This window comes from Chelonoidis abingdonii, chromosome 1 (assembly GCF_003597395.2).
Source record: "Chelonoidis abingdonii isolate Lonesome George chromosome 1, CheloAbing_2.0, whole genome shotgun sequence".
Taxonomy (NCBI): Eukaryota; Metazoa; Chordata; order Testudines; family Testudinidae; genus Chelonoidis; species Chelonoidis abingdonii.
The window spans coordinates 248,322,511-248,345,891 of NC_133769.1; the positions used below are offsets into that span (position 1 = coordinate 248,322,511).

General features: G+C 42.8%; 1 protein-coding gene across 1 annotated transcript in view; it reads right to left on the reverse strand.

Annotated features, from left to right (window-relative positions):
- Positions 1-23,381, reverse strand: part of GABRG3 (gamma-aminobutyric acid type A receptor subunit gamma3) — a 559,814-nt gene that overhangs the window by 505,309 nt on the left and 31,124 nt on the right. The window contains exon 3 of the mRNA XM_075060950.1: positions 13,166-13,233. Coding sequence (XP_074917051.1) covers positions 13,166-13,233 — 68 coding nt within the window. The remainder of the gene's footprint in view (positions 1-13,165; positions 13,234-23,381) is intronic.

The window sequence follows — 23,381 nt, forward strand, 5'->3', positions numbered from 1 at the left end:
ACAAATTTATTTCAACTTATAAATATGCTGAAATAAATTTGTTAGTCTCTAACGTGCCGCAAGTAGTCCTGTTCCTTTTGTGGATACAGACTAGCATGGCCGCTACTCTGAAACTTGCTCTTCTAAAGCTCTGAAAACTAACAGCCACCCCAGTTGAATTTTAAGAGCATTTTATGATAAGGAAAAAGATGAGGAGGTGTAGCTCAAAGGCATATAGCAGTTGTATAGGAAGGAGAAAAGTTATAAATAGGCTCAGCACTTAGCAACAATTGAGTCAAGACTTCCCCCTTTTCAGATCCAGAGTCAAAGGTGAACAGCAGTCTCAATGTTGGGATGCACCTGAACTGAAGTGTCTCAGAATGATTGCACTTTTAGCTTAGCCTATTAGAAGCATGCTGTGCAACGGTCACTGAAAAAAAAAATCAAGGCTGCTTTTTCAGGCTGCCATGGAAGTAGTTTTCTTCTCATCAGTGGAAGGGCAGGTCATTAAGATTTCCAGCAGGTTGTCCATCAAACAGTTCATATCAGGAGCCCTCTTTACATCTGCTAGATTTTGCTTGTCAGAGATGTGAACATTTCACCATATATGCTCATAGTTTGCAAGATTTTTTTATTTTGGAGGAAGCCTCTGAATTCTGCTCCATTATAATGTGAGGATGGTTTATCCAAAATCATTTAGATTCACCCCAAACCTACTGGGACAAATTGCCTACTCCCACAGAAATACCATGGAAATCTAATGGAAATTCCGCAAAGATCTACCCTCACCAGCTACCCTCTAATCTCAAGTCAAGTAGAAAGGGTTTGAAATGTTACAACAAGGAAAGGAGACAGAGGGATCCAGCAGAGACCTAGGTTTTTTGGGGAGGCCAGTGGATCCAGGATGCGCTAGTATTATGTGCAGCAGAACTGCTTCTGCCTTCAAAGTCTAATCAGAAGAAAGAGATAGAGATGGGAAGGTCTAGCAGCTCCAGAATTGGCAGCAGCAAGAGGAAAATGGCCCTTTGAAAACATGCAAAGAACCTGGAAATTATCAGCAACTTTCCTAGCCTGGGAGGCGCCTTTCCAAATCCAAGAAAGTAATAAATCACTGTAATGCTCATTTGTAATGATACACGTCTGACTTTTATCGAAAGCATGGTGGAGTCTGGATAGGTCAATGCCTTTGCAGAAATGGGAATCCCTGATATTCTGTAGATTTTTAAGCTTGCAGGGACAAAGCATTCATTGTATTCCTTAATTCAATAGAACCACCCAGGAGAACTAGTTGATTTGTGCCAGAGTAACACTGAGCACTTGTGACTCAAGGGACACTGTGTTAACTAAAAGTTTGAAATGTGAATGAAATATAGTTCTTCCGGTTTTGATATGGAGCCATGAGAGACTGAATGAAAAGTTGCCTGATTAGGTGGGTGACATTCTGTCATACAGAAAGTACAAAGGGCATCCAGATCCTCTGGGTTTGATTTAATTTGAGGTTGATAAGAAAAATGAAGGATATTCTTTTGATTTTTTTGACTAGTTGGTAAATGGAACTGACTCCCCTAGCAACAGAATATACTGTAAAAAACAGAATATTCTGTGATTCATTTGAAGATTTGGGACCATATTCTACTCAAGTGCTCCATCAATTGCACTGTTGTAAAACCAGAGGGACTCTATTGACTCCATTAGAGTTACTTTAGATTTAAGCTGGTGTGACCAACACTACACAATGTTGTTAATAGTTTAACATTAATTACCAAATATCATTAAGGAGGACAGTTACCAAACTACTTGTTTCCATTGTAATGTAATGCAAGTCTATTACCAAATGGTCCTATACCCAAAAACCTTGGATACAAACACCTAGAATGTGCAGTGCACCCAATAATCAAGGTTTGTTTTTTTGAAGACATTGGGAAAGCTTGATGCAAGATGTAAAACAAACTTGGTGTTTGTGGATAGCCAGGAATCAAGGTGATCTAGGCAAGGAAACTGAGAATTTAGCCAATGGAAAAAGCATAGCAGCATAACACCCCATGCAGCAATTTTGTCATAGTTTTCTGAATTAAGGAAATGATCCATAAGCTGGAGGCAAGTGGATTTAATTGGCATTCACTAGATGAGAAGGACACAAACCCTGTCTTGTTCTTACACAGGCATTGCTCAAGTATGAAGAAACTAACATGCCATCCTGATTCTGCCTCAGCTATTTCTGTAGTGCCCATTTCTGTTGAGATTGTGCAGTCTCATTTTTTTTAATTGTGTCATTAAAAGTCATTTATACAAAACTAAGATGAATTGAAAATACATATTTGACTTTCTGCATTTAATAAAAGAATCAGATAAAGAAGGTTTGACAGACAGGAGATGGGTCCAGTCCATGAGCTCTGGATTAAGCCCTAGATTAATAGCACTAGATCAGTGTTTCTCAAACTGGGGTTGCCGCTTGTGTAGGGAAAGCCCCTGGCAGGCCAGGCTGGTTTGTTTACCTACCCCGTCCGCAGGTCTGGCCGATTGCGGCTCCCACTGGCTGCAGTTCACCGCTGCAGGCCAATGAGGGCTGCTGGAAGTGGCGGCCAATAAGTCCCTTGGCCCACGCCATTTCCAGCAGCTCCCATTGGCCTGGAGCAGCGAACCGTGGCCAGTGAGAGCCACGATCGGCCGGACCTGCAGACCAGGCAGGTAAACAAACCGGCCCGGCCCACCAGGGGCTTTCCCTACACAAGCAGCAACCCCAGTTTGAGAAACACTGCACTAGATCATGACCCAGCAAAATGCTTAGGGATATGCTAAGCATCTTCATCCCATTAAACTCAGTGAGACTATTCATTTAAAATTAAACACAGACTTACAATGTTTTGCTGGACTGGGGTCCCGAATAGGAGCTTGAAAATTTGATGAACTATACATCAAGTTTATTTGAGAACAAGCCCTCCAGCATTTTTCATGAGCTGAACTCATTAAGTAAAACAAACCAACCAACCATCAGTTTTCCCACAAGTAGTCACTGTGTGAGGAGGAAATGGAGGGAGACCTCTGCAGAGAAAATGAAACTCCAAGCTGCAGGATATTGACTGACGCAGAGTAGTTCTGCTGTAGAGGTTGTATCTAAAAGAAGCTGTGACAGATTCCTGTAACATCCTGAACCAACCTTATGAAATTAAAATGAAATTTACTGAATTAAGGTTAATAACTTTGGGGTACATTGCATTAAAAATACAGTGACACAAGCATAGTTGTATGTACTCTTTCTAGTAGGAGGGGAATGCTTACATACTTTGAAGCCATGCCCCTGGTGAGGTTTGCGTATATTAGTTCAAAGTGGATTCTCCAGAGACCAACAAACAAAAAGGATTTTTGGATAAATAGCCTGGTTTTAAACTGGATCAGGACCTTCTTCCTGATCCTGCAAATGGACAGTACCTGTAGTCCCTGGAGGGCCCCATTTCTTAGAGCAGGTTTGGAAAAAACTGTGTGTGCCAGAATCCATGTTAGGGTTGAATTGAATTCCATTAAGCTTATTAAAATGTTTAGGTTCCTTTAATATGTTTTCTCTGCAATGCTTTTTACCTAAGAATAAAAGAGGGTTGTACAGAAAGTGCTGTGTGGTGCCATATAACTGTAGCATTTAGACCTGTTAATCATTTCTGAAGACAAAATAAGCAGGTGTCCACGGGTAACCTTATCTGTGCAGGGCATAACAGTAAAGTCAGGGAACTGTGAAGCCTGGAAATACACCAGTCTGAAGGGGGAGAGACATAAGTCTCCATCCAGAAAGGCAGCAGCTGGAAGCCTGAGAACAGTTGCCCTGTCTGGACCACTGAGGGGAAAATACAGGTGCAGTTGCTCTGAACTATGACAGATGCCTATAAAGAAATTAAGTTATATATTTTTAAAAAAAAACTCAGTAGAGGTGTGGGGTGGAACACAGCTGTAATTGCAATTTTATTTGAAAAGAGGTTTGCTTTAGTACATTAAATTGGGCAGATGATGTTTCCATAGTTGCAAATGCTTCAATGGTATATTTACTTTGAGTAAACAGGTGTAGAGACTAAACATGCAATTAGAAATTCAGACTTCATTACAAGCCACAGATAGTGTTTGAGAGGCAAGTGTCTATTTTCAAACATCTTTACAAAAATACCTAGGGTGTCTGTGGAGAAGAAAAGTGAGCATGTGGGGACTTTGAAATTGCAGTTCAAAGGAGTCTATCAATACATTAAAGGGCATACAAGTGTAAAGGATTGGCTTTATTCTCTAACACTGAACTGTGAACAAAGAGGAAATAGAGCATACATAAAGATATGGGGAAGCAGACTAGACAGTGCAAGAAGGTGATAAAAAGCACAAAAGAACACAACATAAATTATATTTTCAAATTGTATGAGAATAAATGAGTGAGCATTTATCCAATGGATAAATGATAACTTTATGAATAGATAAGAATAGGTTCCTCACATTCTCAAACACGTTTTTTACATGCAGCTGCACTGAAATAAGATTTTGGGTGCTACAGCCACAGAAAGGTAGAGTTGCAGCCTTTTTTCATCTCGGGCTGTGACCTCATCCAATCTCAGATGCTAAACAAAGTTAGGTATGCCCACTGTGTGTATACAGACCTGATTTGGTTTTATAGGAACTGAATTGCCTTTAAGGTAGTACTGTGTTTCCTTCTGCCTTACTGAGCTTCTTGAAGATGATGTTGGAGAATAACAAATACATTCAAGCAGGGCCAGTGCAAGGATATTTTGCGCCCTAGGCGAAACTTCTATCTTGCCCCCCCATGCACATACATATACACAATACACGGTCACAGAGAACATGTTATAATTAGAATTTATGTTCCGCGCTTTATATTTAGCAAATTTAGAAACAAGTTCCTCCAAGTCAATGCTGTGAGCAATGTCATGTTCTATGACAAAGTAGATAGCCCAACAAGTCTTTGTTGCAACATTGATGTTCGCATATATGTTTTTACTCACTTGAGCTTCGAGAAGCTTCGCTCACTCAACTGGCCACAGAACCGGGAGAGGTCAAGAGGATGCGAAGAGCAAAACTGTGTTAGGGACACTATCTGTTGCTTATTTTCCCATATGAAGTTCAATACATCTTGCGGTGATGAACTCTTTGGACTCGTCTTGCAATAGCTTGCAATTCCACTGCACAAGTAAAGGCATCAATATCTTTGGATTCACTATGTGGCAAAGCTTTCTCCAGATTCAAGCAATGTTCCATAATTGCTTTGGGGTTTTATTTTGCAAACTGTAAACATCAATATAGAAGCAAATACTGAACTAATGCTGCATCAATGTGAATCTTTCTTCACCGAATGTATTGCTGTGTCAATGACGTGCAAAGTAAAAAGTTCACTTTGAATTTTCTTTTCGGATCATAAATAGGTTCGTCTCATCTGCTTCATATGGAAACTGCTTCCTCTTCTTTCTAATATGGATTGGATCTGGTTCAAAAGTGCCGGTACATCCAACTCCTCCGCAGTTCATCTACCAATGTTCTCTCAAAGGCTGCGTCACTTCTGCAGCCCACAAAACTCTTGGTTCTCCAAGTTGATTAATGGCATCACGTATATCAAATTCTTTTGCCTGAAGTGTCTTGCTAGTATGTTGATCTCAAACAATAGTTCATACCACAAAGCAGAGAAACAGAAACTTGAAACTAGAAATGGCTTTTGTAAGAGCCTTTGCATCAACTGCATGATGTATTGCCAGATGATCCTGTCAGAGTATTGTCTTCATAGATATCTACCAGAGCATCATAGATTGTCACCAATGAAAGCAGGATGGAAAGAGCTCCCCCCAAGAAGACCTAAGTCATGATGGCTGGATACATAAACCGGACACCTGTCCTCACAGAACTACTCATAACATGCCAGTTTTTTGCTCAGGACAGAACATCATAGAGGATACTATGCATTCAGTGGTCTCTACACTGGCCAAGCAACAGCATCAACTAACCTAACCAGTCCATCCACTTTTGACCTGCTTCTTGGCACATGGTGAGGGGTAGCGTGGCAGATGAGCCCCGGTGATGGATGCACTACAAGTCTACAAACTGAGGCAAAGTGCTGGGCCTAGAGTCCTGCTGAGACTGCTGTCCTGCACCAAGTGGAGCACAGCCTCCATGAGGAGAGAACTCAACAAATATCAACGCTCCTTCTGCTGATTCCCCAAGCACTTCTTCAGGCAGCTGCTATGGGGTCACTCAGGCTTAGGCCTGCTGTTTCCAGGCAAAACACAGTAGCAGGCTTAGAAGTCAGACAGGGCCGCCCAGAGGACTCAGTGGGCCTTGGGCAAAGCAAAATCGGGGGCCCTTTCCATAAAAACATTGCAATACTATAGTAACATGTATAGGAAATGTGAAAAATAACTAGTGAAATACATTCAAAAATTATATTGTAATAATTTTGAAAATAAACTAAATACATTATTTAAAAATATTAAAAGCTGCAATGGTATGTATAGTTCGCAATTCATAGTGGGCAGTTTGCTGGTGATTGTGATGGTTGGTACCAATGGCTGGTGGGAGCTGGGCTCTGGGTTCAGGGGTGCCCACTCACAGGGCTGGGCTCAGGATGTGGGAAAATAGGATCAGGGGGGTGTCCAGCCTCAAGAGGGGCTGGGCTAAGAGCTGGGGTCAGGCTGTGGGGGGGACAGGGTCAGGGGGGTTCCAGCTCAGAGGGACTGAGCTGGGCCGCGAAGCTGGGGTCAGGGCTGTGGGGGGGATAGGGTGGAGGGGGTTTCCAGCTCAGAAGGGACGGTCAGAGCTGGGGTCGGCTGTGGGGGGGATGGGTCGGGGGGGATGGGGTCGAGGGGGGTGCACTGGGGGGACTGGGGCAGTTCAGCTCTGCAGGCTGCTGTTCTCTCCAGCCATCCAGGCAAAGAGGAGCAGAGCAGGGACCAGCCAAGGACCAAGGGGGCAGGAGCACAGGCACTCTGAGGCGACCTGTGGGGAGGCACTTGTTACCTTGCCCAATGCAGAGCGTTGGGGTCCTCTTTTCTTCCTCCGCTCCACCAGACCACTGCTGAGACCACCGGGGGCGCGCCTGGGCTGCAGGCCACCGCGGGGGCCCAATCTCAGGGGCCTGCTGCAGAGTGGCCCATGAGAGCAATGGCGGGGGAGACCCCACAGCCAGGCCCCCTGCCCCGCCTGCGCGGCAGCAGGAGCGGGGTGCGAGGCGGCTGTCAGCACCAGGCAGGCTGGGCGCCGCTGCCACCCTCCTCCCCCCTCCTCCTCCTGCGGGACGCGCCAGGCCCTGGCGGACGCGCGATCGATGGGGTCGGCCGCCGCTGCTCCGTCAGGGCAGTGCCTGCTGCTGCCTGCTCCTCCAGGACAGGTCCACGCCTCTGGGCTGCTCCTGCCCGGTGAGTGACACAGCCCTGGGTCCGGGTTAGTCCTGTGTTGCCGAACCCCGCTATTGCAGCCCGGCTGCCCAGCGCTGGTCGAGGCGTCCCATGCTGAGAGCAGACGGTTCCCACTACCTCCAGACCTGGACAGCGGCTTTTCGCTCTTTGCCTGCCCCCCAGAACCGGTTTTGGGCCGGCCTGAGTCCTGCCAGCACTTTGCGCACGACTGCTTAAACTTTACTCCCCTGGGGGGTAAATGAGTGGGACTTACAGGGGTGGGGGAAGTTAAGGCTCAGGCTCCCACACTGCCAGTGCTCAGCCCCGGGGGGCGCCCTGGGATGCCGGGCTGCCGCAGCTGCGCACTGACCCCTGCGGCGCCCTGACCCCCCGTGGCTGCGCCCTTACCCTGGGGGCGCCCTGGGCTGCCGGCAGCTGCTGCCGCCGACAGCTCAGACTACCTACCCAGCAGCAGCCGCTGCAACCATTTAAAAAAATTTGGGGGGGCGCCGCTTTTTGGCGCCCCCAAATCTTGGCGCCCTAGGCAACCACCTAGTTCACCTAAATGGTTGCACCGGCCCTGCATTCAAGTATGTTTCCTGAATTATGTCTCAACTTCAACTTTCTCCATTTCTAATTCATTCAGGCACAAGCCTAAATCATACCTGAAGAAAATGCACTGTGTGGTGCCACTTTAAGCTTTAACATGTATAAAGCAGCTTATGAGCCTATGCTAGGGTAGGCTATTTTGTGTCAAAGTCCAAATTTCTTGGTCAAACTACAGTCAAGGTCCAGACTTCAGAGAATATAAAAAATAATAAGTAAAATAAAAAGATTTCAGGGTCCATTCAAAAGCTTCTGACGGTCCAGATTTTGCCTTATGGTCTGCCTATTGACTATACCTGCCCTATGCTGTTACTGAAAAGAATGGGACTTGATGCAGATGCACCAATTTCCTGACCATCATTTTTAAAATGTAGCCCTAAAACTGATTACATATTTTAAGGTTTTAAAATATGTGGTGTGGAATTTGAAAACTGTACTTTGAAACATCAAACATAAAGGAAACATTTGAAAAAAAAACAGGAATGGTGTTAATGTTAATGAAAGTTAGCATGCTTCACTAGGAGGGGGATCTTCTAAACTCATTCTTTTTATTAAGACACAGTAATGCTCTTAAATAACTGTAAAACTTGAATAAGTTCCTGTGAGAGATTAGTACCACATCTCACAAGTCAGAATCGCTAATGACATTTCATCATGAAGTGGCCAGTGATGTGTTTCTGTAACTTATCTGTATAAAAAGATAGGATAATAAAGTTAAAGGGATATAATAATCACATGGAAAGTTCTAATGTGGTTTTATATTTTAAATGCCTTGTGGCAATTTCTTAGGTAGCCAGCTGATATATCTTTTAACAATCACAGTTCATGTTCCCTTTTTTCCCAGTACGACTTGTTTATAAAATTGACTTTTTTTAAAAAATGCTGCCCTGAAGATTTTAGATGGGTGTGGAGATTCTACATTTCAAAGTACTTTTGTGTAGCACTGGTTACTACTGTCACTTTACATAAGCCTTCTACTGCTGGAAAAATTCTTTTTTGAAGCTAATGCCACCTGGGACAAACTTTCTTCATCACCCCATTGGATTGCTTTTCCACCTATCCTCAACTTCTCCTTTCTGTTTTGACTGTGCTCAGGAATTCTTCTCCTATTTAATATTAGCTCTGTCCAGATTGCACCCAAAGATCCCTCTTACTGAAGGGCCCTGGACACACAGATCCCACTGCCTTCATAGAATGAGGGAAGTCACCTCTTTGGCACTGACCCAGATCTGATAGGACCCTCTATAGGGCCAATGGTCTGCAAGTGGGAAGGGGGTCATTGTCCCCTCAACTCTGTGAGAACTCCACTCACTACAGCTTGAAGTTGTAGTAACCCCTGAGTGGAATCTCTTCCTTTGTAGTTTTAAGAGCAGGAGACCGAGGTCCAAGATCAGATGCCAACAGAGGCACTATTTTTATATGGTCTATATTTTATATATTACACATACATCTGTATCTATAAAATAGAAGCCACATTGACAGACCCATGGGAGAATAGTTGGGGATTAGTAGACAAACAGAAGGACTTGGCCTGTAGCTGACCCTCAAAAACTTTCTTTTAGGGAGGATACTGCTGCTCTTGGCACTACACTTGAACAACCTTATAGTCAGGAGAGCACAAGGACTGCAGTATTGTGCAATACTGCTTTCCTCCTGTGCAAGGGCACAAAGAAAGAGAAGGCTACCTTCCCACCATTGCACTCTCAGGGCTAATCAGTATCTGGCTCCTAACTATGCCTGTTTTCAGCCAAAATACATCAACCTTGCAGTTGTGTTGTGGGAACTGCTTTTTGGCTGTAATACATGCAGATGCAATAAATACAGTAGACTACTCAACTGCAGTTTGAGGGGCACCCATCAGACCACTAATTACATAGTTAACCTCTACCCATTCTAAGTCTTCCTAGATGGTTTGTAACTCACATCAAAGGGTTAATATATAAAAATAGATCTTGCTGGTTGGTTTCATGCCTACACCGAGTTAAGTAATTCCAAATATTGCAATCAGAAATTTTCTAAAGCTTCAGTTTTATTAGTTCATGTTACGGGCAGGAAATTTATATTAGTTCTTTTGCTTAGTCCCCAACCTCTAATCCTCACTCTTTGGGCAGAGGAAGACCAGCCCCATTTTAATGGTGTTAGAGCCAGGGATGATTACATCTCATGAAGATTTAAGAAAGGAGCACAGCCTGGAGCTGTATTACCTTTTCATCATGGCCCCTTCCATTGTGGGGATCCTCCGATCCTTTAATGGAGATCCTGGGGCCAGCTGGGGAAGCACTGGTAGTGCAGTGAATGAAGGGTTGGGGTTGGGCTGCTGGGGGCACAAAGCCTCCAAGCAGGTGGCCCTGACCTCCTGACACATCCAGGTGTGTCTCTGGGTATACTCCAGAGTCGGAGGACAAACTCTGCCCCCAGGGAAGATTCCTTAAGGGGATCCCCAGTGATATGTCCTCCCCTTCACATATCTAATAGGACTCCAGCCCTGGGTTGAGTGGATTCGCTTTCCTATCATGGACACAGGTATTCACACTCAATTCATTTCATACTGTCTCTCTAGTAGTCATGTTTCATCAGGTGTTTCCTCATTATTTCTCCATGTGACTGAAAAGTGAATTTGCATTTATATTAAGGTTTGATCATAAGCAGGACAAAGGTATGTACTTCTAACAAAACTTGATCTACAAAATTTGCTCAAATATTCAATTGAACACCCTTTGCTCAGATTGCTTTGTAATTTAAGGAAGAGGGTTTTACCCCCCTAGATTTTATCTACAGAATTAAATCACAGATGAAACTTAATATACACAAGAGTGGCATTTGACCTCTAGGAGAGCAATTTAACCTCAGAGTGGTGCAGGTTAAATAAAAAGCAATAAAGAGCTATGGTTGGAACCAAAAGCGCCACCTGTTGGTGAGCTCATGCTTGAGCTATTGAGGCAGATGGAATCTAATTTAACCTGCTTTTCTTTGCTCAGTAAGAAACTGTTTGGCAGTTACCTTTACAGAGTAGCTCAGTATTTACTAACTTGACAGCTGTGTGATGGAGGGCTGGAAGCCACTGTCATGCTGAGAACCAAGGAAAGAGCTAGAGGTGTGTGCTCATGACAACAAGAATGGTGCTTTTCCTGAGTTGGTCTTCTCCTCAAACCTTATCTATTTATCCCACAATACAAGCTCAGTCATCTTCTTGCTCTACTGAACATTACTTTAGGTGTTTTCCTGTATTGCTCTACTGTATTTTATATAGATGGAATACTTACCACACCTAGCAAGGCTATGTTGTCTGTAACTCTGTATAGTTACATGAAAACAACCTACTTTATACATATCAACATGCCAGCCACACTCCAAATATTACACATCCACCTTTGAAGATTTTTTAAAAAATAGCTGACTGCATAGTGTATTTCCTCACCAGAATTTCATGAGGTACTCTGAACTTGGGCTTAAAGCATAAGTAAGCCAGGCATGGTTATATCTTAGCATAAATTAACTTCCAAGTACTTCATCCACTTAGTTTGGGCAGTTCCTATAAAATTTAGTTAATCCAAGTATTTTGTGACAGAAGATACAGCTGTATCTCCAGCAGTTCAGAGCAAGGAAGAGGAACTAAATAAACCTTTCCAACCTAATAAGTCAGTTGTTCACTTTTCTCATTCCCCTTGTGCAGGGCACACACAAGATACATACTGCAGTAATGTGAGCCAGAGGAATGCATGCAGAAGAGATCTTCCTGTAGACACATTCACCTGAATTGTAGTTGGAGGGAAGATAATTACCAATTTAAGAACAACACAGATGCTTTCATTGTTTCACATTCTGTGCTTCAAGTGAAGAAATATAACCAAATGTTTCACTCTCTCGCAGAGTGTGACACTATGAGATGCTCCCAGTACCGATTATTTGTTCCATCTCCACTTGCCAAATCTCCCATTTGCACTGAGAGTCCTGTGTTTTGATCTTTTTAAAAATATACATTAACAAGCCGTTGAAAAAAGGCATTGGCATTCAAACTCCAAACAATGGTTTCAAAACTCAGCTCCCCTCCCCAGTAACCTAGAAGAACAATTACACTTATTGTTTAATATTTATATTACAGTTGCACCGCACAGAGCGCAATCAAATTTGGGTCGTTGGCTAGGTTTTGAACACACACAATGGAATACCAAGTGTCTGCCCTGAAGAATTTAAGTAGGGGATTTTAGATGTGAGCAGATCTAAATATTAGCAAACCTCCTTTCTGCAATTCCTGCCCCTATATCTGAGCCACATTAGGACAAAATTCATCCTTCCACACAACAGAGAGTGTTTGGAATCCGTGAATTGAAGCCAAAAGTTGTGCCACAAAAACAATCCAAGCCTATGTAACTATGTCAACATCAAGATAAAGAAGCACAATTTATAGTATTTGTCACTGCAAAAATTGAGCCCTTTCCTGTTCGTTAAACCATCTGTTAACAGTGAGCTAGAAGAGAGTTTTACTTCTATGATTAGGTCCAGCATAAACCAGTGGTATCAGACACACGAGCAGTATCTCACATGCCTTCTGATAGTTCTGCGTTCCTTGGCTCATGCACACAGTACAACTAAAGATGACATTTTTTTCCCTAAAGCTCAAGGGGAAAAATGAAGGACACTATTCTCTCATTGATTTATAGTACAACACTGGAGATCTGATAAACTCATGTAAATAAATGCACTGATATAGTTAATACTGATTTTGACCAGAGTTAACTCAACACTTTAAGCCAAACCTTACATATATATTTCTATACAGGGACATATTGTGAATACCTGACTTATTTTTGAAGATGAACATTAATTAACTGTACATAGAAACGTTTCTATTTAATTTTAATTTCCTGTATTCCTAAACAATATTATTTAAGCATCACTTGCAACATTTTCCTGGAAACAGGCTTGCTTCATACGTGTCTTTCTGAACATCATAATTTTATCATTCAAGATATAACAGCATTTTATGACAGGCAGCACTCAGCATGATACTGTTGAGTTGGTTTATTTCTCCTAGGAAAGGCACAAAAGTAGAACTATATCTGAAAAGTAGAACTGTGTCTGCTGACTTATTTCTCACTGCTTTCAATCAAAACATCATATCCTAGTGACATTTCTATTCCCCCTTCCCCTTCAACAGCAAGTATTGATGCCAAGACAAGCAGTCCAGACAAAATCATTGTTAGCAAGACACTTACCATATTTATTGATGACACTGGGCCAATGCTGTTAACATAAATGTCAACATCAATAACTGTTGGTTTTACTGTGGAAGAAAAGAAAAGGCAGCATTTAATACTACCCTGTGGAGGACACAGCTCATCATGTTAAACTTTTTTCATAATTACAGATACCCATCTTTGATTAAAACCAAAAAACTAACAAGCAAAATAGCTCATACATTTTGAAGAACTGGCAAGGTTCCTTTTTATTATGCTTGCTGCATATGTGCTCCCTGCTGTAAATTATAGCCTGGATCAGTTTCTCTTTATGATCTCTGTTTATCTCAGTACCAGCATGGAAAACAAATTTTTTGTGGTTACACAGTGGCCCAGATTCAGAAACTAGGCTATAAGCTATCCAAACTGATTCAGCTTACAATTTCTTCCAGTCCGCTCTTCATATAAACTACACCGTCTTCCTCCATGTGCTTGGCTACCCCAGGAAACTCCTTCTAGACATAGATCTTGTCTACACAAGAAAGTTGCACTAGTTTAACTAAAAAAATCAGTTATTTAAACTGATGTTGTTCAGCCAGAGCAATCCCTCCCACCTCTTTTTGTTTAGATTTGACTGATTCATAATTGACTTAAACTAACCCAAGATACGCCTGATTTAAACCCACATAAGATAGCCTTTTGCACTGGTTTTACTAAATTGGTTTAAAATCATATTTAGGTAAGCTGGTGCAGATCTCTCATGTAAACAAGGTCTTAGGCTCCCTCAGACTCAGGGGGCTAAATTGAGATGTGATTCGGTTAATTAACAGCCCACCTTAAAGCCACTACTTACCGCACTGTACTGATGACGAAGAGCATCAGTGCTGATATAGGTTACATGGCTAGAAGCAAAGCTTTAAATAAGGTAGGGGTACTTTAAGTGGGTTGTTCTCATCCTACTTTAACTTACACCTTCTTCTATGTCCTCAGCATGCAAGTTACACCAATTCAGATACCAGTTGTATGATAATTACTGTCTCTAAGGGATCCTACCTTACACCACCTTTCTGAATTTAGCCCGTTATAGGCATAGAATCCAGTCTCTGCACTCATGGCAGGACTAAGTATTGTCTAGAATGTTGATAATATGTAGTATTATTTTGCATGTAGAATGCAAAAAATAAATGAGGCTTTAAAAGTGCTGAGCTATTTTTTTAAAGTTGTGCTTATTTCAGTACTTATGAAATAACCAATTCCTGTCAATCACTATTACAATAAACTTGTAAAAGCAGAAGTTTCTATGAAAATACAAAAGACAAACATTAATATGAGCAGAAATAGAAACCCAAAGACAATAATCCCTGTCTAAAATTCATAAAGTGGTTCTATATTGTTAGAAAAGTGTGGTATGTGACAGTTTGGGTTATTTAAGGTCAGAATTTTGTCTAAAGAATTGACTTATGGTGATAAAATTCAAATCCTGCCTACAGCTATCAAAAGGAAATCTGAACTCAGCTGAACAAACACAACTGATTAATGTAACTCTAATTGTACCCAGCTGATAACAAAATAGGAGTCTAACTGCTCCTAGCAAGGAGACTGGCTTCAAAATGCAATAATAGGTAGAACTGTAGAAAGCTACAATTGACATAATTTAGGGAAAGATTGAAAGTAGCAGGGAAGCACAATCAGTTTTATTTAGATATTATATGTGGGCAACAAGACCCTGACACTACAAAGACATATGCACATACTCAACATTACACACTGAGTAGTACCATTGAAGTCAGTGGTACTAGCCAAAGTGTATCAGGCTTGGTATATCAATCTCTGCGCGACTGGGGACTAAATGATCATGCATTGTTTTGAATCCACATTTTAGTTAAACTGTATTTATATAAATATGCTACAAGTAATTAATTTACTAAATAAACTGAGTCAAATAATCTGCTGGCATAAAAGGCCCATTTAAACCAATGGAGAATGTGGCCTATGTTTTGTGAATGATCCAAGTGGTTTATAAACAGAAGAGAATTAAGAAGAAGACTGCTGATGTCATGTCAGTGAAAGTCAGGGGCCAGACTCAGATTTCCGCATAAACCCCCCTAATTACAAAATTAAAGGAGCCTGCTACACTATTACGTCTCCTGGTATAGGACAAGATAGGATGCTCCCTGGAACTAGATTGTTTTGCTTGGTAGTGGCAGAAGATACAAGTGCCACATACTGTTTCTATAAATGTTAATAGAAATGTAATTGGGTCTTCTGTTAAAAAGCATAGCTTCTGTGGAGCCTGGATGACTCATGGTTAGAAATGGTCATAGACAAAACCCCCACAGGTGCAGATTTTTAGATTTGTTATGGTAGGACTTTAATTCAGGGATACCCAATGCCTTCTGAAATTGAAGGTTCTAGGATTATTGCATTGAAAGAAGTGTATTGTGTTAGGAAAAAGCCAGCTGGGTCTCAACTGTTTCTATATACAATGCATACAAAAATTCTCCTTACATTAATTTTCAAAACTAAACTGAGTTTAATGGAAAGAACGAAAGAGTTACAGTAGCAATTATTTCAGTAACCCTATTCCAGTCTGGCTGTATAATTGCATGTTCACAAATGCCCATCTTAATGGATTGATTTAGCCTTATCTGGAGCTCTTGAGCTGCTGACGGAGCCTTCTTTCTTGTACTAAAATATAATCAGACCTCACAGACCTTGAGCAGGCAACCAACATTTTCATACCACACTAAAAACGGACAGTAAGATTACAGATGACACCCCACTCCTCAGAACAGTTTTGTCAGAAATAGTTCTAAAGAGCTGTCAAAAACCTAGGGAAATTCCGGACAGAATCATGTGTATATCATATGCCGATGTGTGATTAAAGGTTGTCAAGAGATATATCAGCGTTCTCAAATGAAGTTTTTTGACACATTGTTTATTCTATAGCAGTTACTTTTGCTAAAAGACAACACAAATGAGTCCAAATTACAGCAGCGTAATGCTGACAAAGTACTGCCATACTATCATATTTAGGGTTATTTAATTGCTTACCATATGTATTTTTAATTTTCAAACATCTTGGTGTTAAACGGAATTTATAAAGCTGATGGAAATATCTGAAAAATTAAGGTTATGTCAGGAAAGTACCAAATATATATATCAGGGATCGGCAACCTTTGGCACGTGGCTCTCCAGGGTAAGCCCCCTGGCAGGCCGGGCAGGTTTGTTTATCTGCCGAGTCCACAGGTCTGGCCGATTGCAGTTCCAGGAAGCAGTGACCAGCACATCCCTCATCCTGCGCCACTTCCCACAGTTCCCATTGGCCTGGAGCAGTGAACTGAGGCCAGTGGGAGCCGCAATCAGCCGAACCTGTGGATGCGGCAGGTAAACAAACTGGCCTGGCCCGCCAGGGGGCTTACACTGGCAGGCCGCGTGCTGAAGGTTGATGATCTCTGGTATATATCATGCAATTCCCATTCCCTTCAAATATCACTGCAGAGAGAAATTCTGCTCTCATTCATACCAGTGTAAGAGAGACATACATCCACTGGTTTCAGTGAAGTTGTACTTTAGAATTACACTGGTATAAAACCAGCAGAATTTGACATATCTATACTGCATGGACCTGATTGCCCATTGAAGTCAATGGAAAAACTTCCTACTCACTTCACTGGGCTCTGGATCAATCTCTGGGTAAGTCTACACTGCAGTGTAAGACCAGGGTTTGAACTCAGGCTCAAGACTACCCCCCCTTCTCTCTACACACAGATCATGCTAACCCAGGGTTAAGACCTCTGGTCCCAGGACCCCACAGGGGTGGAGGATCCAAGCCAGGACCCAGGGTTCAAACCATAGTCCTTTGTAGTGTAGATGCAGCCCATTGGACTTGTACTCTGGAAGTCAGCCTAGAAGTATCCCCCAATCCCATGGACCAATCTTTTGTCCTCTGGACAGTAAGGTTTAGTGGACAGTCAATTTTCCTACACTGCATCACGAACAAAGATAAAGTAGCCACATTTTGTGAGGATCCTAGGAAGTCTGGGATATGGGTGGTTGGACTGGGGCCCACCTAATGCAGGCTAGATGCTGGAGACCCAGGCTGGGACCAAGGGTTCAACAATTCCTAATCTAGGGTTACAAATTTGTAGGTGCTCAAACCCAAGCTCTGCTAACTCAAATTCTATTAACCTGGGCTTATGTTGTACTGTTGACAGACAACTATGTCATGATGGCTAATTAGATGGCAAATTTAAATCTCTATTTTACAGCCTATTCTTTTCTCTAAGTATCTTCACACTTTGTCGCACACAGGAAAACTGAGTGGTATAAGATTCTGATCACTTATTTTTCTAATTTAGTATTTTAAAGAATGTTGCTACTTAAAGATCTCAAGACTCTTTTGTGGCTGCCGCTCAGCTGTTGTGCCCATGTCAGTAATTCCATGAACATGAGACCATAATTGGGTATTTTCTACAGAAAGCTGCAGAAAGACCACAAAAATCTCCATATTTGAAATCTATGGAGACAAAATGTATGCTGCTGCACAGGGCTCATGAATATTCAATATTTAGAAATCTTCCCCACTAGAAGTTTATTTAACATGAATAGAGCGAGGTGAAATATTTCAAAACTTTAAAATTTCCATGAAAAATAAAGCTTTTAATATTATTAAATGTCCACCTTTTATTTTTGCAACTAGTCAAACAGTCCAAATCTTAAGTTATCCTACACTTTCTTCAGGACATTGATGCAAATATTATGGATCAGTAATTAAATCATTTTTGTTTAAAATAAAGTGCTATGTTTTTATTCCTAAAGCGTGCATATAATCATGTAACCAATGTATAAACATTATATGATCCTAGTTCCAGAAATCAATCTGTATTCCAAGATGTCAAACTTTTACAGGAGTTCTGCATGCAAAATGCTAGCAGGATTAGACCCACAGTAATTAGATGCTCTTGAAAATTATTCTGTAATAATATTCCAAATTATCTGATCATTCAAAGAGTAACTAATTACCACATACATTGCCACTTTTAGACTGTGCTAAGGTTGTAGTTTAAATAATTACCCTATGATTGAGCAATGATTAGAGCTGGAAGACTGACTTTTGGTTCACTGGCAGTTCCCAAAAAAATAAAAAACAATTCAACCTGAATTCATTTTTTTTTTATTTTTGGCAAATTATCTATACCATCCCCTCCTCCTGTTTTGTGAATTGGTGTAAGTCCTTTTGTGAATCTAACCTGAAAATATGTTTTTCCACAATTATTTAGCAGATTTGAGTCAAATCAGTGGATTGTTTCAGTCAGTCCAAAACTGGAGGTTTTGGAAAATAAACTATTCATCTGAAAAATGTTGTCTGTCTCTAGTGGTGCTGTATTCTCATATAGTTACATGTTTGTCCCTTTAAAAAAAGTTGCTACCCCTACCAAAATGTCTTTATAAGAATATGTCTAGTAAGTATAACCAATTTTTAAATGATGTTGAGCAATGTGGGATACCTACTCACTCATACAGCTCAAGACTTCACCTCTATATTTTTGCACCAAGTTATCCCATTCCAGCAAAAACATCTGTGATGCTGGCAGACCTGGTGCCAGCTCATGCCAAAGTCCCTAGGCCTCACTGAACATGGACAAATGCAAAGGTGGAAACCAGTCTGGCTTGCCTGTGTGCAGGACCGGTGCTAGGGTTTTGAGCACCCTAGGCGGACGGCAATTTTGCCGCCCCACGCGCTGGTCCTGCAGCTCCGGTGGAGCTGCCGCAGTGGTGCCTGCAGAGGGTCCGGTGTGCCTGTGGGCGGTCCACGGGAGCCGCACGAGCAGCCAACCATCCGCAGGCACGACTGTGGCAGCTCCAGCTGAGCCATGGACCAGTGGACCGCCCGCAGGCACCACTGCGGCAGCTCCACGGGAGCTGCCTGCCGCCCTCCCCGCCCCCCCCCAGCGGCGCCCTGACCCAGGGGACACCCTGGGCTGCTGGATGCTGTGATGGCGCCCTGACCCAGGGTCAGAGTGCCTCCACGGCAGCCAGCAGCCCGGGGTTTCCCTGGGCCAGGGGACCCCTTGGGCTGCCATGGTGGCGCCCTGACCCTGGGGGCTCCTTGGCTGCCGGCTGCCATGGCGGCGCCCTGACCCAGGGGGCTCCTGGACTGCCGGCTGCAGCGGCAGCGCCCTGACCCAGGGGACACCCTGGGCTGCCGGCTCCCACCAGCAGCTCAGACTCCCTCTCTGTCCTAGCAGCAGGGCTGCTCAACCATTTAAAAAAAAATTGGGGGGTGCTTTTTGGCACCCCCAAATCTCGGCACCCTAGGCAACTGCCTAGTCCGCCTAAATGGTTGCACGGGCCCTGCCTGTGTGTTAGTACTGTTAAAATAGGTATTAGGCTTATAAAAGTGTGTTTAGTATTTAGACTTTATGAAATGCTTCTAAGTTGCTACATGTATTGATCTTACTTATTATAATATCTGTGTCACATGTTCTAAGGTAATATTTAAATGTTTGTTCTGTAACTATAAAAATGTTTGGTCAAACTCTAAACCCTCAGAGTCAGGCGAGGAGCATTATACCAAGTGTGAAATACTAGTTTACAACAAGAGGCGTCATCTCCTGCCCAACAAAAGGAAGCCCATAGATACCAGACTAACTGGCGAAAACATTAGTGGACAAAATATTTGGTTGATTGCTTCCCCACCACAACACCCACGAAGAGAAGACACACACACACAAATACTCGTCGCATCACAGCTTGAACTCTGGAGGAAGGGAATAAAAATCCTTGTTAAGAAGAAATTATGCCTATGTTCCTTGGACTTCAGGGAGAGGGTCAGACTTCTAAGCATAAGCAAGAGATCCCCAGCTTTGTAGCTTGGGTTAGCCCTAAAGGATATATTAAGCCTGCATATTACAGCAGTTTCTAACATCTCTGAAACCTAAGACTGACTCATTTATGCACATATGCTTACCTGCCTTAACTTTGTAAACAACACTTATTTCTTTTCTGAGTTAATAAATCTTTAGGATTGTCTTTGGTGAGACATCTAGGATGCAATTGCCTGGTCTTTTTGGGACTGGGAGTAACCTGAATATTCTTACAATTTTTGATGTAAAGAACCATTTGTCACAAAGGTTAACTTGCCTTGGTGACAAGATAGATTGGAGTGCACAAGGGGCCTGTCTGTGACTCCATATTAAGGCTGTAATAGTGCCTGAGGAGATCACACTTGATACTTGGTTGAAGAAATTTAAGTACAGAACTCACAGCCAGTTTGGCGTCCGTGTCCTGATTTCTAACACTCGCCCCTGAAATTGGCAATCACAGTTTGAGCTATTCTAGACAGTGGGAATGCTAGTGAGAAAAAGTATGATTTTAACTCAGAATTCTTGACTTGCTTTTCATTTGTAGGAGGAGTTTGTAGTTTTGGACAAGGAGTAGGGGGCATAGCCTTTCATTGCCTACAGTCCAAGGATGGAACTCTGCCTTCATGGACTGAAGACCTTGATCTGAAAGACTCTGAGACAGTGTTGTGTAGTGGAAGCCCCCTTCCAGGTTACTCCTAAAGTATTGCTTACTGGAAATATGTTGCTGTAGTTTTTATCACAGTAAAATCCACAGCGATGATGCAGGGGGGTTCTGAGTAGAACAGTGAATTTCCATGAGAAAAGGGAGCAGTAATGAAGATAAAAAGAGAAATAGAAAAATGGGCCAGGGGTGTCATTTGGATGAGAACTAGCTGAGTGCAGATCATTCTGCATGAGTGTATTTAATAGTGAACTCAGATGCTAATATTTCTTGCAAAGTCATCATGCCGACTGAATGATGCCTTACAGCCCAGCTCCCATGATCTGTAGAGACAATCCATCTTGTCTCAGGGTGCTTGTGATTTTTCCCCATTATCAACATGGCCATAATTTATTTTTTCCACTCAGTAATTGAAGTGATGGAGTCTTTCTGATGACACAGGACTTTTGAGGGGAAATGGTCATTAACATTACAGTTGTAGGCCCACACCCACAAAAAAGGCTAAGGCATTGCAACAGGGAGTGTCAGACACTAACCTTTAGGTACCTAGAAAAATCACAGAAGTAACACTGCAATCCACACAGGCTGACTTAGGCACCTAGGGTCCCTGTGCACTGGATGAGGAGAAATAAGCATCTTAGAATGGGATCCACAAAAGCCAGCATGCTAGGTGGGGAGCTGCCTAAACTAGCACATGGGAGATACCAACCGGTGGGGAGGGGGCAGTGTGCTCAGCCCCACCCCTCCCTCAGAGATCAGCACTTAAGTCCCAGCTGCAGGGAGGTACTTATCTTTACTGAGCCACCCACAAGTAGAAACCTGGCTCCTGGAATCAGGCAGCTTAGGCACCTAGGTAGTTTCTTGCAGGAATGAGTTAGGTGCCCAGGTCACCTCACACAAAATGGTCAGTGGAGGAGGTAGTGCCACCCATCTTGTAACTTTTAACCCAATGTTACAGCACACACCTGCTCTCTCTCTCCGCTCACTCCCCAGCCTGCTTCCTACTCACAGGCTCTCTTCTCCATCCTTCTCTCTTCAGGGTACACCCCTCCCTCAGGACCAGGCTCTAAGGGCCCTACTCTTCTCCTGTGTTCCCTCCTTCCCTCTCTAACACACAGAGAAAGGGGCTGCAAACATGCTCACTACAGTTCTTGCTTGTGGCAGCTTCCTAGCTTTATACTAGCCAGCCCATACCTGCTCAGGTGAGCTTCATCCTCCAATCAGGGGTTGCTCTTCCTGAATTATCCTCCCATGTGGGACCTATCACACTAATTGGTCCTCTCTGAACGTCATTAACCCTTTCAGGAGTGGTGTGGGATGAACACCCCCTCATAGAGACTTCCTGCCTCTGGTAGAGATGGGAGAATTCAACTTGGGTCTCCCACATCCCTGGTAAATGCTCTAATCACTGAGCTAAAAGTTATAAGATGGGCAACAGCAGCTCCTCCTTCAGCTATATTTTGAATGGGACCTGATCTGATCAGCAGCCTCTGAGCAAGCCTACCAGACTGGACCTCAAACTCATTCATCCCCCTGTTCACAGATTGCGCTGAGCTTTGGAAGGATATGGGCATCTAAACACCTGAGCATGCACTTATTGAGGCATTGGGGGTGGGCGGGCGGGCACAGGAGCAGAAACTTGGGACTTACCTACATGGTGCACGAGAGGGATGTGAATTCTAATGCACACCAATGTATTGATATTAACACATACTAGGGAGCTTTTGGTTTAGCAGGGTCTACTCAGGTTGATAGTGCATTTCATATTGGTGCACATTATAATTCACATCCTTCTAGCGCACATTGCTGCATCATGTAGACAAGACCTTAGGTGGTAAAGGAACTTTTACCTTGAAAACGTAGGCACTCATAGGTGGATTAGGGGTTTGTGGGGCCTTGGGCCAGAGCAAGTAGGGGCCCCTCCTAACACCTTCTGCCTGCAGTTCCCACCTGGCACTCCTGCCAGGGAGCGGGGTCAGGGTGCGTGGGCTTTCCTCCACCCACTCGGCACTCCTGCTGAGGAGTGAGGTCAGGATGCCCATTTCTCCAGGGGCCCCAGGCACAGGCCCTGTTGGCCCAGTGTCTAATCTGCCACTGTAGACACCAAGTGAGTATAAGTGTCTGCCAAGATCAACACGAGTTTCATGTATTACTGTGAAGTCCAAACTTGGATTTAGGTGCCTAAATCTGGGTTTAGGCACCTCAGTACCTTTGTGGATCAGGGCCATAGACATTACATACTTTATGTGGTCATTATTATCCCATCCTAGAAAACATAGCTTGATAAATGGGGGTTATAGGAACATTAAGTGCTGCAGTAATGTTCTTACAGTGAGTACCCACTGTGTGCAGTTTTCTTACACTGCCAAAGGATGCCTGGCCCAACAAAGTAATTTGGTACTTTGACCATTACTTGCTTTTTTTTTTTAATTGTAGGGTGCAAAATGGGCTGTGTAACGTAAATCAAGTGAGATGATGGTGAAGGATTAAATGGGAATGAAGAACTAGGTGGGTCAAGTTCCTTCTAGACTTCCTAACCTCTGAGATTTTTAGCGTTGAAGAATTTTTGTACAGAAAATAATTTTTTTTCAGGGGGAAAAAACCCAGGAATCCATTGAAATCCACTTTCAGCCTTAACAATATTTTTAATGAATTATTTGTGGGTGGGCATGAGATTTACTAGTTTTTGAATCAGACTTAGAAGTTTACATGTATTGGGGAATAT